Source organism: Lipophrys pholis (genome assembly GCF_963383615.2).
Source record: "Lipophrys pholis genome assembly, chromosome: 13".
NCBI lineage: Eukaryota > Metazoa > Chordata > Actinopteri > Blenniiformes > Blenniidae > Lipophrys > Lipophrys pholis.
In genome coordinates, this window is record NC_137632.1 from 10,996,302 (window position 1) to 11,013,361 (window position 17,060).

Sequence of the window (17,060 nt, forward strand, 5' to 3'; positions counted from 1 at the left end):
GCTGAGCTGTCAGTCCTTGCTGGCCTGGTGGCCCACGGTCTCCCGTGTAGAGGAGAAAACATGCAGACAGGCTAGATTTTGCCTGTGCCAAATTAATATGGGCCGCTGCTGCATTCTTTAAGTTCGGTGAGAGCGACCAAAAAACGCAAGTCTGATGCATGTTTATGTATTATATGCTAACATGTTGTTGCTCCAGGAGTCTCCCGCTTGCTTGTTGTAGTTTTCTAATTTACTTCATCTCCATAATCAGATATCTGCATCATATTTATTGCAAAATACATGTATTCATGTTGAACTTTGAATGGAAATCAAAGAAAGCTCAAGACAGAGATGAATAACTTTAGATGTTTTTTTGTTTTGTTTGTTTTTTAATGAAGCATTCAATAAACAAGACAGAAAATTCATAATGTCGATTGTATTCTAGTTTTCTATCTGGGCACTGGACCTGCAAGTGATTATCAAACATTCTCAGTTAAATGGTGTTTGGAACAGAACAAAGGAAATAAAAAACACACTTTCGCTCCCATCCAAGAAAGTGTACGATCACCCACATATGTTTGTGCTTCTTTTCACAGATAGCTAATCGGCTTCCCTGGATTTCGCCTACTTTTCTTCTTTGTTTTGCCTGAAGATGGAAACACTGGAGTCGGAGCTGACCTGTCCAATCTGTCTGGAGCTTTTTGAGGACCCGCTGCTCTTGCCCTGTGCTCACAGCCTTTGTTTCAACTGTGCCCACCGAATCCTGGTTTCCCATTGCACCCCCAGCGAGCCCATTCAGTCGATCAGCGCCTTTCAGTGCCCAACCTGTCGCTATGTCATCACCCTCAACCAGAGGGGCCTAGAGGGACTGAAGCGCAACGTAACCCTGCAGAACATCATTGACCGCTATCAGAAGGCATCTCTGAGTGGACCTAACTCTCCTAACGAGACTCGGCGTGAGCGAGCCGTCCCCGACAGCAAAGCCATGACGTCTCCCGGCAGCCGGATTCAGTGCCAGTTCTGCGAGCAGGACCCTCCGCAGGACGCGGTGAAGACCTGTGTCACCTGTGAGGTGTCCTACTGCGAGGAGTGTCTCAAGGCCACCCATCCCAATAAGAAGCCTTTCACGGGCCACCGTCTAATCGAGCCCTTACTGGACTCCCATCTGAGAGGCCTCATGTGTCTGGAGCATGAGGGTGAGAAGGTTAACATGTACTGTGTGACAGATGAACAGTTGATCTGTGCGTTGTGTAAGCTAGTCGGCCGACACCGAGACCACCAAGTCGCCGCTCTCAGTGACCGATACGACAAACTCAAGGTAAGATAGAATTTGTAGCTTTGCGGGAATGTTTTGGAGATTTATGTTGGCATGATACAATGTGAACACTGAAATCAAAGAAGAGTCCTATGAATGTGAAAAGTCCTTTTCAGTTCATCTCGGTGTGAGAGTTTCAAGAGCTGATAATGAATTTTGCTTTTGTTGTGGTTGGTTGTAGCAGTTTGAACGCATGTGCTGATGCTTTACATATATATATATATATATATATATATATATATACTTTTACTTATTTAGTTTTTTTCAAACGATGAGGTGATGTGAAAAATTCTATCTGGCTTTACTTTATTATGCATTTTATCTGAACCAACTGCTCTGTAAGGAACTACTACTTGTTATTTTATGACAAGAGGGATGTCATTTGCAATTTGGAAGTTAGTGTTAGCTTTAAGCAAATCTGCAGTGGCACTTTAGAAACTGTATAAACTTCCCAAGATCACCAGAGTGAAATGAACTCTACAAAATGACTTCCTTACTCAATTAATTTTTACAGTTATGTCTTAGTGTTTGAGTGGGAAGCTGTTTCTCACTTGGCCAATCTTAAATGTGAAGGCACCGGGGCCAGACGTTGCCTTCACAGTCTCAGGTTAAGTGGAACTGCTTGCTTTCAGCAGATGGGTCGACATCAATAAGACATGAGAAGATGCTCTTAGCCGGAGCCTAAAAAGGTGGTTCAACTTTCCTTTCATTGTAAACTCCAGCTTCTTTTAGAGGAGATTTTAACTTGCAGTGTCATATTTAATAGTCTGCCATGAAGCATTTGTGCTCTCGAGCTTTAATGTAAAACCTTTAACACAAAAGTAGTAGGATCACTGAACACCGGGGAGTGAAGTTTTGTCTCTTAGATCATCAAGTATCTCCTGTTTGAATTTGAAGTCTGAAAGTCAACAAGATGAAGCCTTTCGATTCAAAGTTTGTCCAAGTTTATCCCACCATTTGTCCAGAGACTGCATGAAAAAAAGAAAGCGTCCTCCTTTTATTCTTTCCACAAACACTCAGAGTCCTCATGCATGAGTCACAAAAGGTTGTTTTTTTTAATATCAGAAGTAACACTCAACATCCCTTTGTGCCCATTCCTTTCTTTCACAATACTCGGTCACAGTGGAACTAGGATGCAAACAATCTTTTTTTTTTTTTTAACAATCTATTTTTTTTCTTCTTAAATCATAGTTTAGGGGACCAGTTTTAACCTCTCTCCTTTGTTTGATCATGCTGTCGTTGTGCAGAAATCTCCTGACCGCTTTCTCTGTGTGGGGCGTGATCATTCTCACCAGGAGGCAGACCAGGTGATCAGCATCATTTCTTTGATTACACATTCAGGGCAGATTTGCAACATGGATCTGCCTGAAAACGAATGGCACTTTTCAAAGGAAACAAACAGTGAACAACAAACTAGCTGAGACTCGTCATTGACAAGGAGCAATATGAACGTGCCATGTTGCCTCGGTGGCTTGTGTTGAGCCTGTTGTGTTTTCATTGGTTTGTGTATGTCTGCTCACGCACCATTGGCTGCCGTTCAATAACATGCAGCAGATGGCTATACATTAGGGTTATGATATTATAGGGAATGATACAGAAATAATTACTCATGTTCAGGTCTCTGGGTGGTGTAAATTCATACCGGCTTTCTAATAGATAGAATTGTTTGTATATTCTGTTGACCTCATATTACATGCACTCACTTGCATTGTTTTAGGCTTCAAGTGAAAGAGGAAGCGGCACTTCCAATCTTAGAGAGATTTTTATCTCGTGCATTGCAGGACAGGACTCAGGTGGGATGCAGCTGAGCTTGGTGATGTTTTTGTTTTTTTTCCAGACACATTTACAGCCACAGTGCCACACACTTTTCAGACATTCCCACACAAATGGATACTGTTATATTAACGTTTGTGTCTGTCTGTCTGTCTGTGTGTGTGTGTATGTGGGAGAGACTCTGTGTTACCTCTTCAGTGTGATTTAGGCATAATGTGACATGAGCCCAGCTTATAATCATCTCTATAAATATCCATGCATCATGTATTTTTGATGCATTCCCATTTAAGGTCATAGGAGAGCCTGGAGATTTAAGGGGGGAAAAAAACCCATTTTGCCAGTCAGTCAGGGCTTTAATGTAAACACACTAAACGGTCATACACACATGTGTCTCCAAGTTTGACCTAATTTCAAACTAAGTTGAACTGTGAGGAAAGACATACATCCAACCACATGAAGAACGTGTAATCTGGAGAGTCGGGAAATTAAATTATGACCCAGGTAATTTTTATAGTGAAATGACACTGCTGATTAGAGTTGATGTATTAAACATTAATGATAGTTTGCAGTGGTGGGACTAGTTGCATTAATTATTTTGTAATAAGCCTATTAAAAATGGAGCTAATAACTTGTAGATTAATTCCAACACTAAATGGCACCCCTACTACAAATACCATTCAACTTCACATACATCATCCTTTAATGGGACTTTCCATACTAATTTTCCTGGTCACAGAATTAATAATGCAACTGAGCTAAAGTACTTCATGTTTGAAGGACAGTGATGTCCCTCTGGCCTGCAGCATTGTCCTGTAATATCAGTACGTCAGAATGTTGTAAACATTGAAAAGATATGATTGTATATTGCCTTTATCAGATGTGTGTTATTGGATACCACAAAGATATGTCGAGCAGTACACAACATGAAACATACTCAGCAATTTAAAAAATATAGCTGTACTGAATGTATCTTAAAGAAAAGCCTGTTATTCTCTACAACTATAATTTAATAGTTATATTATAGAGCAGACCTACATAATTAAGTATTTTAAATAATTGATATAATACGCATGATAAATTAAATATTAGCCTATTTAAAAGAGATATATCCTCAATCAAAACATGCAATATATTTTTTATCTGGGACTAAGTGTCCCTCATGCTGTCTTATGTGTTTTTGATAAACCTAGAACATTATCAGTCAGAAATGCAGCCGACATGCTTTGCCTCCATTATTCTCAACACCAAACTGTTCACTGATAACACCTGTAATTGAACTTTAGGCTCTCCAATAGTAAAAGAGAAAAAACTACTGCAACTGTCAATGCAGATTAATCATTCAGTTAATGTTCAGCTTCTCATTTTTTTACATCACAGAAAATTATTGCAGCCAGCACCATTGACTTGGGTTATTTCTTTACACTGGATGCCCTTTATGTTGGGAATTGAAGCAGGGTTTCCCACAGTTAGGGTCAAGACTGACCCTGGGGCACCTCCAAAACAATACATACATTTATATTGATCCTGACCCCTGTGTCCTGCTGTGAGTTGGTTCCAACATAAAGTGAACCACTTAAGTTAGGAGGAGTTTACAATCTGTCCTCCGTCTCATCACGACAGATTCTTTTTTTCAAGATGACAATTTCAATTGTTGTAAAAAATCTAAATCAAAATCAATGCTCCATGCTCCTCTCTCTGCTATTTACTGCATTAAAAAAAGAGAATATATGTGAATTCTGGTAATTGGTGTTTACAAACCTACATTCCATCAGATGAGAATATTATAAAAATATCTGGAATTCCATTAAAAAGACAAATGCAATTAATGTGTACAAACTCAAGGTTAGCACTTTATTGTCTCCTCTTGTTTTTTGTTTTTAGGCTGCATATTTATTTTTTTCATTGAAGGCTGCTTGTTATTTGGCTGCTTTTTTTATATCATCAGATTTTTGCCTATAAACTTGAATATGCCTCTTTTTATACTATACTCATTATTTGCTTTGATTGGCTTCAGTGACCTGGAAGAGGATAAATCCGTAAATAAGATGGATGGAATAAAAGTGCCCCCACAACAAAGTAAAATAGTCAGATGTATAACAGGCCCAGTGCAGCTCTCAGGAGGAAGCAGCAGCTCGTGGATACAAATTCTCATGTTGACACAGGATTAAACTCAAAGACCTGACACTGACCTATGGGAACTCGGAGGAAGGAAGAGAGACCAGCCAATGCAAAGGTGTGGGACCAGAAGTTTTCACGTACAAAAGGAAGCAGCTATTCTTTCCTCTCATCGGGTTTAACTGATTTTAGGAAACGCCATTAGAGAGAGCTGTATAAACATGTGAAGAACATGAATATTGTAGCAAGCGCCACATTTTAGAGACGTGAAGAAAACCATTACAGCCAAATGTTAGCTGGGTTGGCCTCAAACTTCCACTTCCATCTCCCCTCCATGTCTTTATAGCGTATACATTCAGCTATATCCAACATCTTTTTGATAAATATCTTAGGTTTCATATGCCCGTCTGGAAAGTTAGAGCTCGCCCCTCGCATACGCCGGCAACACCTCATCTGAAATGGCTTTCATCACATTCTTTTCCATATGAATAAATCATATTTATGAGAGTGCTGAAACAAAGCCTTTTCTATTTCCGTCGGCGATGACGCATTCGTCTTATAAAATCACAACGTGAAACAGTGAACATGAAAGAGGTCTCCACACTATTTGGCTGCTTTGAGATTCAGACCTCTGTCGGGCTCCTCTTACCTCTTTGTGGTTTGTCTTATATATAAATGACCGATCTGTCATATAATAGAAAATGCATTCATTTTAGATGATATTGTACATGTCGTTTTTGGCATTGTTGTGTTTTTAAAGGGAGCAAGTTTCCAAACCTCATACTTTGAAAATACACAAACTGAACCTCATATTCATCACAGAGATCAGCTCTTTATTTATTCATCAAATGGTGGTAATAGTTTGACTTTAAAAATACAAAAGCCTTTTTTTTTTTTAATCTTTCAATAGTAAACTATAGCAAACATACTTCTGTTTGTGTGACTATGTTGACAACTCGTAGCTAGAGCATTTTAAATGTAATTTTATGTGGCCGTAATTTAATTATATGTGACGTATAATGACAATAAAGCTTTCCAATCCAATTAAAACAGGGATTTGGGGGAGTTTCTTTTCCCAGCATGCCCTAGTTCCTCTAAACTAAGATTATTATGAAAAGGGGATAGTAGCCTCGTTTCTAAAACTGATAATTAATTCTTTAAAAGGTGTATTTCTCAACATGAATGTAATATAAGCTACAATAATAAAGTGAGAGCAGCACTATATCAGGACCCATCCTCACCTTTCACTTTCAGTTGTAAGGAAGTCGATATAATCCAAATTTTGCCATTGAGTGCGAGATTCCACAAGCTGCACATGATGTTGGAGTCAGTCGGGTGACTTTCACTCTGAATACCTGAAAGTTGGCAACCCTGCATCAGTTTTACTTTGACCTACATTAATTGAATGTGTTTTGTCTGGTCTGAACCAAGATTTTTGAAGAAGCAGTCAGATTCGAAACTGAAATCCTTTGAATCAAGGTTTTATGGTTTGGTTGAAAACAATTGCATCCCTCGTGGGAAAAATATAAATTCTCACATGGTATTTTCATCCTGCCGCTCAGTGAGAATATCCCTGGTTCCTGTCCATTTGGGGGAGTTTGCATGTTTTCCCAGTACTCCAGTTTTCTCCCACAGTCAAAAAACATGTTTGATGTTGATTGGTGTCTCTAGATTTCTAAACTGTGTGTGATTGTTTGTCTCTCTGTGTTTGTCCTGTGATGGATCCCTATAAAAGATGGATAATCAAAAACTTTCAGTAACAAACTAAAAAAGCTTCTTTTTTTTCTCTCTCTCTGTTTGTGCAATCGAGTTGAAAGCGTGCTCTGGAGGCAATAACATTGCAAAACACCATTGATTTTGTGAAAATTGGTCTTTGGTTGGTTGTTAGCATTTGAAAACATCTGTCAATCAGTTATAAAGTTGCTCTGTTTTCCACTTACGATTCCTTTCAGTACAACTTCAATCTTGTTTAACTTCAAATCAAATAGCGCACTTTGATATACATACACATTAATATTTTATTCATGGGAAAGAAATTCAGTGAAGCCGTTTCTTGCCATCACACACCATCGCCATGCTACTTAATTACAGAAAGAGATTTAGTTTGAAACATAAGCCTTTGATCTGAGTCCGTGATTAATACAGCCAGGGTTTAGTTGTCCAAATCACCAGCAGATGCTCCGCTAAGCTTCACGGCCTCAGCAGGCAGTATGATGGGATCTTTGGCGCACGGGGGGGGGGGGGACTGTGAGGGCTTCACATTGATCATAACCCAAATGTGGGCAGCCACTTTCAGTGGCAGCCGTGTATGTCTTCGCTTTCTCACATTCCGTTTGGTCCTGATATGGTCTTTATGTTCCTATTCACCTGACTTTCCCCTAAGATTTATTCTGCTGTTTACAGTCTGATGGAGAGGGGGGGGGCATATCTAATGAAATATTCCCTTTCAATTCTGTTTTGCAGCAGGCCTTGGATTCCAACCTCAGCAATCTCATCAAGAGGACCAGTGAGTTGGAAAGTCTGATGGGCAAACTTATCCAGACCTGCCAACATGTGGAGGTGAGGTTGTTTATCTGTTACCTTTCAGGCTCCGTGGCATTTCATGGGCAACAACTCATTAAATTATTAACTTCATGATGAATTGCTGTATCTGTAAGCCGCATGTTCTCACGTCAGCAAGACAGAGTGCCTATTTGTTTTCAGATCAATAATATCTGCAACATGTTCATAGAAATCAAGCGGCTTCAGAGTATGTGGAAACTTAAATAATCCACATAATTTCTAAACGTACTCATTATGAAGTGTCTTATTGACTAAATCTATCAAATAAATGTTACCCTGTTGTTTTGTACAAATTGTTTTATTCTACCACAAAGTTGAAAATGGCTCCACAGCTGCGAGACTAAAATGGGAAATTTAAGATTTCATAAGAGACACTTGGAGGGATTTTCACATACAATAAACTCTGCTCATCACTTCATCACCGAGGCAGATGGAGGTTTGTAAAACTCCATCTAATTAAAACTATGAATTAATGAGTAAATAACAGCCTTACAACAATGACTCAGTAAACATTGGTTTTATTGAATCTGCTCTGAAAACTCTCATCTGTAACTCCACCAAATTTGATGCAGCTGAAACAAAGCATAACAAACGCTCATTAATTTTAGTGACGAGGCGGCCTCATCAGTGGATGCTACACTTGACAACCTGTGAAAAATGAGTTCAATTACACTTTCAGCAACCGAACAAGCCTGGATTCAGTGTCGGATCTTTGCGAGGAATGGGTTAATTTAGATTTATAAAAAGCCAGCCAGGAGATGTTGCTCTGTCACTTCGTCACCGGGGCCTTTAATCTTGTTTTCAGAAGAGAAACTGGAAACAAGGTCAGTTGATTGTGCTCTCTCCTGTCAAACATGAGAAGACAGCATCGTCCTATAATCGTGTTTCCTTGTCACATAACATTTGCAAAACAAAAACATTGTGTTGTAATGCATGCTGTAATGAAACTTGCACGTACCTACAATTATTGCGGCACTACATGTGACACAGGGCAAATTGATAGCAAAACGCCACGATTCACCGTCTCTTATCTGTGCTCCCGCTCTGTCCAGGTAAATGCATCGCGGCAAGAAAACAAGCTGGTGGAAGAGTGTGACCTACTGATTAATATCATACAGCAGCGGAGACAAATCATAGCCACCAAGATAAAGGAGGGAAAGGTATTTATTTTTTTTTATCACCCCTTGTATCTTCATGTTTGTTTGTTTATCGCCTTGTCTTCGTTGATAACCTTGCCTTCTGGCAAATACCCGAGCACTGTGTTTTTATTAGAGTGCAGCAGCAAAATATGGCAAGAACTTATGGATCTGTTTCAAATGCTGAACTGATTATGTCAAGTTCCATTTATCTTAATACTGATATAAACTTGAATTTGTTTGCATTCAAACATAACACAGGTGTTTCAGTACTGCAGTATCTGTTCTTCTGTGTAATTGCAAGCAATAATGTAATAATGGACAATGATGTAATCATTTTCGGCCATTTTGGATGTAACTAAGTCAATAGTCTAGTTAGTGAATTGTCAATAGTATAATCAAATAATGAGTTTTCTTTTTAACAAACCCCAGAGATACTATGTAGTATGGCTATGATGACTATACTATCCACTATACATATTTTTTTAATTTAAAAAAGGTTTTATTTCAAAGAAATATGGGTCTGTTTATGTATACATTATTGGCTGCAATTATACGTTTTCATTTTTGTTAAAGCCTCTTCAATACTATGATTAATTTAATAAATTTACTGGAAAGATGTTAAAATAATGGCTAAATAACCTATTACACTATTGGCATGTTATCACAATATTGGCCTTATTGCACTCAACTGGACCAATATTATGACGTTATTAGTCATGATTACATTATTGGTTGTTCCATGTGTTCTAGTCCGATTGGTGTTCATGTGTTTCCTGTGTGTGACAATGCTGCCATATGGGAAATGCGAGATGTGAGATACCAGATGCTCCAGATTGTTGTATGTTGGGTGAAATTATCATACACCCATCACAACCAAAATAACAAGCCTACGGTTACAAGCCCAATAAAATGCTTCATGGTCCGAGCCTGCAACAGACTGCAGCCATCTGGCAAATCTGGGCTTTCTCACTCTTTTTTTTTTGTTTTGTTTTGTTTTGTTTTTTCATATTTTTGATGGTGATGCTGTTTGTGTTCGTGAGCCCTCCTCCCTGGGTCTCGTCCCTCACCGCTGTCCTCTTTACCAGCTCTCATTTCTTCTTGCTTTCGCTTCTCGATCGACTTCCTGACCTGAACAGATCGTTCCTGACTGAGCGCCATGGGGGGGTGGGCGCAGCCGACCGTTCTGCTAATCACACCCGTTGTTCTGAGACAATCCTCACTCGTATTCCACCCTCGATAAAGCACGGTCAGCTGGAAACGTGTCACATAAGAACAGACGCCCTCGGGGTTTACAACAAAACACTGTGGCAGTCTGATTACAGCCACACATTCACATAAAGGTCACATTATCTTACACAGTGGCTTTTGGAATTATTGATCATAGAGAGGTGCAAATCGTTATATAAAATGTGATAACTGGCATCGGTATAAAAGAGTAAAGTGGACACAGAACATGGCTATCGGGTCATCAGGGTACACAAGTGTTGGATTTGGTGAGTTGGTGCTTTTTCAGAACTGGATTCAGTTGGATTTTACTCCATTTGGAAGCAGTTGTTTTTGCTTCATTGCTTTAGTTTTATTTTTAGAGAATGTGATTTATTGATGATGGTCCTTCGGTTGCTCCTGGCCTACAGTGCTGTGGCCGGAATGTTTGATACCAATCTAACGTCAAAAGCTCTTCTTAGATTAATTCTCAGTTGAAGTCTAACCATGATTTTCCAGTCACAAGCTCAATGACTGCTCGGCTATCAGAAATAAATTCATTAAGAAAATCCAATAGATAATTTTATTTCCATTTTTATCTCAGCTTTTTAAAACACTCAGTTGCTTCACAGCTAAATTTGCCAAGCTTTAAGGAAAGTAATTTACCATACCGACTTCTTCAAAATAGCTCTGATTTTCATTACATATATTGTATGTCACATAACTTGGGGATATTTTTTGTTTTCAATGTCCGTTTGCTCTCAGTGAGGCTGCATAGTGATGATGTTTTTACAGCAACTGAGAATCTTGGGGGAAAAATCCTGCAATATGAGGTGAAATATGTCTGTAATTTCACTTGTGGCCACAAACAAGTCATCCAACCCAAATTACTTTGTGAAACCCATCAGAGGGTAATAAAACACAGACATGATTCGTCTCTGTTTGGATTGGTTTAGGCACAAAAACAATGTGGTTCAATGTAAGAAAAGAACTGGGCTTGGGCTTCTATACCTTTTGTCATCAGGAGTGCAATAAACACGTGGTGAAGGCAAAGCAATGGTCAAAGTGAAAAGAGCCGTTAACCTTTGGGCTGAAACATAAAACAAACAGCGGTCCTTCAGGATGGGCTTTGCATACTTGTGGGCTACTTGAACTGGCTGACTCATCACAGCTTGTTGCTGTGTTTTGTCTCTGCATTTTTCGTCCACTGTGAAAAGCTGTCTGGCATGTTGTTAATATTTCCAACGTGATTGTGCCTCTTAAATTGTTTCCCATCCTGGCCCTTGGAGAGGTGATGGCATGCTGCGCAGTGTTTAGTGTCGGCGTAAGATGGAGTCCCTCTTCCTCTGATGGGACTCTCTGGAGGAGATTCTTTCCTTCCTCACCTCTTGCCTCATGTCAGTTTGCAGGGCAACGAAAGCACAGATAGGAGGTTGAACAATGTGGTGACTATAATGGTGTCATAAGGATCATGTGGAATCAGCTTTTTCTCCCTTGCAGGAGTTAATAATTGGCATTGAGAAACCTAGAACACCTGGCAGGTTGGCGCCTCGTAGGTGCCTCATGTGTATTTATTGGTTTATTTATCTACATGTCCTGTTTTTTTTTTTTTGTTTTTTTTTTTAACCAGACTGTGAGGCTGAGGAAGTTAGCCCAGCAGATAGCCAGCTGCAAGCAGTGCATCGAGAGGTCCTCCTCCCTCATCACTCAGGCTGACCAGACCCTCAAAGAGACGGATCACACTCGCTTCCTTCAGACGGCTAAAAGTATCTGCGAGAGGTAAAGAGACGGGGAAAATGCAATCCTGACAAGAAACAACCCATTCGAGTGAAAAAGCACTTTAGTATTTGCCATTGTCTTTTACAGAGTGTCTATGGCAACGGCATCCTCCCAAATCCTGCTGCCGGAAATAAACCTAAATGACACCTTTGATACTTTTGCTTTGGACTTCGCAAGGGAGAAGAAGATGTTAGAAAGCTTGGATTACCTCACAGGTTGGTCAAGTTTAGCCTGTTGAACACAGTATGTTATCGTTTGGCTTGAATCCTCTCAGTAGTGGAGTGTATATAACAACAATGTCCACATTTTAAGTCTGGGTTGGACTCATGAGCCTTTCTGTGTGGAGATTGCATGTTCTCCTTGTGTGTGCATTGGGTTTTGACTGTTCTGCTTTTGCTGGGTTCTCTTCACGTACAAACAATTGTATCTGTAGCTAATTAGTGAAATCTGTCACTAAGTAAACCTGTCCTGGGCTTACCCTGCCTTTAGCCAGTGAAGGTGGATCTCACAAAATGTTTATATAATGAACGGGTTTAAAATATTTTATGTTTTCATCCTCAGTTTTACATTATTTTAATATATCTGTTATATTATTATAAATTCCCTTTTTGAAAACCAGGAAACTTTTACTCATATGTGTAAATACTGGGGAAAAAAATTGGTTGTATCAGTACTGAATTATAGGGTACAATGTATTATGTACACTCTGTAATTCTTAAAATTCTTAAAAAATTTATTTTTGCATAATTTTTTTTTCATTTTAAAAATTAACGTTCTTTTATGTGAACAACATATATTTTGTTTTTAGAGCATTGATGTTGTCAAGTCAGGATAGGAGCCATATGTTTTAAATATGGGTTTGTCAGCGAGTGGCAGAAAACTGAAAACCTCAGGTATTTGGGATGGGGTTTTTTTTCTCTGCTGAATGGAAGAGGTTTGATTGTTTACACTTGGCTCCTGTTGTGCGGTGTGTATTTAACTCTGCATGGGGGATCTCACGATAATAGCTGGAGAAACTCCAGCCTAGATTATTCACACTCGTCAGAATGAAAAAAATAAAATAAACAAAAAACAAATGGATGATGCTATTCATCCACCACAGGTCTTGACAACATATTTCTTTGGGCCCTTTATTTGACGTGTTTGTGTATTCACTCAGCGTCTATTACTGTCTTTGGATAACATTTGCCTTTTGTTTTCCCTTCGCAGCACCAACTCCACCAGCGATCCGCGAGGAGCTGTGCACAGCTTCGTATGACACAATCACAGTCCACTGGACAACGGACGACGAATTCTCTGTTGTTTCGTATGAACTTCAGTACGCCATATTTACCAACCAATCCAATGTTGTCAGTAAGTACATGTGCAGTTTTCCTATGGGAGTGCAGCATGATGTTTGTGGTGGGGAAACATAACAGTGACGGAGGGATTTGAAAGGAACGAGGGGCTGTGTTACAATTTCCAAACATAATATTGGGCTGTAGCTACGAGAGAGAGAGACGCTCTCTCCTGGCTTGTGCAGATAATGAGATGTTACCAAAATACACTACAATTTCTGCACTGCCCTGGAAGAGATGAGAAAATAACAGAGCAGATTTGCATCCACATTTGCAATGTAAGCTTGATGCTATCTCCGGGTTGAAATAAGCAGCATACTGTGTGAATTGATTACATTAATGCGCTCACATGCTTAATCAAGCAATTTGTTCTTATCTGCCTCAGTGCTCGCACACACTAGCAAGAGTGTTAATGCGACCACGTTTAATGAGTCAAAAATAGCAATGTTGTTGCACTGCGCTGTTTAAATCCTCATTTCATCCGACTTTAAATTGTTGGATTCTGGGTCAGTGACTTTTTGTCTGTAATGCAGGTTTGTGTAACTCTGCTGATAGCTGGATGATAGTGCCAAACATCAAGCAGAATCACTACACGGTGCACGGACTCCAGTGTGGCACCAAATACATCTTCATAGTGAAGGCCATAAATCAGGCAGGCAAGCGCAGCAGCGAACCGGGGAGACTGAAGACCAATAGTATGTCAACAGTTCAACACAATTACCCAAATCATCGGTTATCTTTTACGGATTATATGTTTAACATTTTCCCTCCTCTATTTTAAGGTCAGCCATTCAAACTGGACCCAAAGTCTGCACACAGGAAGCTGAGGGTGTCCCACGACAACCTGACGGTGGAGAGGGACGAGACCTCATCCAAAAAGAGCCACAGCCAGGATCGCTTCTCCAGTCACAGCAGCTATGGCGTCACGGGAAACGTCTACATCGACAGTGGCCGCCATTACTGGGAAGCTCTGATTGGAGGAAGCACATGGTAAAACATTTCCCTGATTTCTTTCACATACGATTGGGGTGTCAGAATGTCGGTATATAATTTCATTCAACACCGGAAGATCTCAAAAGCAATTTTGTAACTACAGTCAGGAGTGAAATGAATTAGCAATAATACTCACATTACTGCATGTATTGTGGTTAAGTAGTGTTTTTGTGTACTTCATGCATCATTATTTCTTATACAAGTACACAATTTACTTCATGTAAGCTACGTTTTTGATCTGCTATTTTGTAACCAATAAGTTTTGTCTTTAATTTCCGGTATTATATTTTATTTATGTTTACAAAACAAATTCTTGGAGTGTAATTAATACATACCTTTAAGAAATGCAATGAATGCGTGTTATTGTTAATGCGGTCAAAGGCAGCTAACTACTATGGACTATATCTAAGACTTTCAATATTTCTTGAGATGAGTGCTTTGTACCTGTTCTTGAGTATTTAATAACAACAGTACTTTTTCTTGTAATGAAGTACTATTTGAAACATTGTAACAGTAGCTGCACCGTACTACAAATTGTCTGTACTCTTTCAACAGTGGCACACAACAAGGCAAATGGAATTTACCTCCATATATTATTCTTTCTGAGCTCCTAATATGTGACTGTTCATCTGTGGCGCAGGTTTGCGGTGGGCATCGCTTACAAGTCGGCGCCAAAGCACGAGTGGGTTGGTAAAAACTCTGCGTCCTGGGTTCTGGCGCGCTGCAACAACTCGTGGGCGGTGCGTCACAACAGTAAGGAGATACCCATCGAGCCCTCTCCCCACCTGCGGCGTCTCGGGGTTTTGTTGGACTACGACTCTGGATTGCTGTCTTTCTACGACGCCGTCGGCTCTCAGCACTTGCACACGTTCGACATCGACTTTGTTCAGCCCGTTTGCCCCGTGTTTAGCGTGTGGAATAGATGTTTAACAATTCTCAGTGGACTGCCCATCCCTGATCACTTAGAGGGTACGGAGTACAACTGATGTGACCGTACAGAGACTGAACCGCCCGTCTTGCAAACTGTGACGTGGACACATCTCTAGTAATGATAATTTAAAAAATCAAAAAAAATCACTGCCATTAAAGCTTTGACACTGAGGCTTTGTGGAAATTAATTGGAGTTATTGAAGAAATTATTTCAAGGCACTTGTAAATGTATTGTTATTTTTTTTTTTGCTTTGCACATTCATGTTCATTGTTCTGCTGGGTGGTTTTAGAGACTTGCTTTTCATTTGAAATGTAGTTATATTTTAAATTGTTTGATTTCTGAGGTCGTGTGATACACGCTTATCTTTGTGGTGCTTTAAAGGATGATCATCAGTCTTTAAGTGAGTCTTTTGCTCAAATGTTTGAGGGTTGATTTACAGACTTTATTGGTGTTTTACTTTTTTTATTAAACATTATAGCACTTTGTTAGAACAGCGTCCTTAGTCAATGCATTTTTAAGCCACTTTTATTATAATACATATGTTTACCCATCACTGATTTCAAGGGAAATGCACTTAAATAGATCCAGTAATAATAGTAAAAAATTGTTTTACCTAGCATTTCTAAGATATTTATTATGTGTAAATGCCTTTGTACAGTTAGATCCATCAGATTAGTCATCTCCTTTGTTGTAGCCATTTCAGAACAGTTCCTCCATAAAGCTTTTACTTTTGAAGTTCTTGAACAACATGCAATAAATCATATAATTGCCTGTGTGGATTGTCTTCTTTGTTATAGTGTAAGCTACAAATGTATCTCAATAGGAAAATGATTAAATACACGCATATTGTTTGTACGCACTCGCTTTGGGGTTTCCACTGAAGCATGACTAAGTGTCCACAATAGAGTGAAAAGAAAACGGCAACACCAGCATAGAGGAAAGTGTCAGTGTTTCTTTATGGGTCTCTGACCTGCGCTGAACCAAAATACAACTTTTGACAAGATTTGCTCTGACATCTCTTTTTGTACTGAAGTAACGCGGCTTGAATTCTGCAGCGTCTCCCTTCAACTAAGTAGACAAGAGCAAAATAAAGAGGAGGGGTTGGGGGGGATCTGAACTCTCTGTGACCTCTCTATGAGACTCCCTGCAGATAAAGCTGTAATACACCACCTCCTCCTTGTAACACTATTAAGACAGGATTTTGAGGCGTGTTCGTTTTTCCACGTAAAGAAAAAGTGGATCTCATTTAATGTGAGTTTGTTCATCCTAATGATTTGGAAAATATCTGTTATAATTTATTTAAAATTGTCCCATTAGATGATATGATCTGCCATTAACGTTTTCGTTTCCATATGGTATCCCAGGTCTTGTATTATTGAACTGTGTAAAATTGATGTGCCACAACACACATCTCTTTTTTTTTTGTGCATTGATTACAAACTTCAGCATGTTGTAAAACTAACTTTTCATTTTGAGGTGATCCTACTGATTTTAATCACTGACATAAATGGATGCTCATACTTCACTTGTACACATTTCACTTTAAAATATGAGAAAGTAAACAGAAGGCAAAAATAATCACATCAAATCAAAGTGTTTGTACATCCACTCACTTTTTCTTCCACCTGATTGAACAAACGGACACAATGAAGTTGAAAGACTTGAAAATAACACTTCTGTACGAGTACCACGCTACATTCACTGCAAAAATGTCTGACTGCCGGTTGAAGAAAATCAATTTGGCAGATTGAATGAAAGGACTAAGCTTAAAATTTCCCTCAGGGCTCCACCTGCTGGAATTCTTTTTTTTTTTTTTAGAGGAATAAATGAGCAAGGAATTACCTGTTTTAATTGCTTGTTTGCTTATTTGTTGTACAAATTTTCACACAACAGAGACGAGAGTCGAACAGAACAGACGTGGGTGCCAGGAAATC

The 17,060-nt window shown here is 39.3% G+C and overlaps 1 protein-coding gene across 13 annotated transcripts in view; it reads left to right on the forward strand.

Moving 5' to 3' along the window:
- Window positions 1–15,903, forward strand: part of mid1 (midline 1) — a 30,288-nt gene extending 14,385 nt beyond the window's left edge. For 5 of the 13 annotated variants that reach the window (XM_080478812.1, XM_080478815.1, XM_080478814.1 and 2 more), the window contains exons 2-11: window positions 576–1,297; window positions 2,542–2,601; window positions 7,646–7,741; window positions 8,797–8,904; window positions 11,717–11,865; window positions 11,953–12,080; window positions 13,075–13,218; window positions 13,736–13,897; window positions 13,985–14,192; window positions 14,836–15,901. In XM_080478812.1, the coding sequence (XP_080334938.1) occupies window positions 632–1,297; window positions 2,542–2,601; window positions 7,646–7,741; window positions 8,797–8,904; window positions 11,717–11,865; window positions 11,953–12,080; window positions 13,075–13,218; window positions 13,736–13,897; window positions 13,985–14,192; window positions 14,836–15,181 (2,067 nt within the window). In that variant the 5' untranslated portion in view covers window positions 576–631 and the 3' untranslated portion in view covers window positions 15,182–15,901. Of the gene's footprint in view, window positions 1–575; window positions 1,298–2,541; window positions 2,602–7,645; window positions 7,742–8,796; window positions 8,905–11,716; window positions 11,866–11,952; window positions 12,081–13,074; window positions 13,219–13,735; window positions 13,898–13,984; window positions 14,193–14,835 lie in introns of all 13 variants that reach the window. The other 8 variants (XM_080478808.1, XM_080478810.1, XM_080478819.1 and 5 more) reach the window with 3 other exon arrangements.
- Window positions 15,904–17,060: the final 1,157 nt, after the last annotated feature.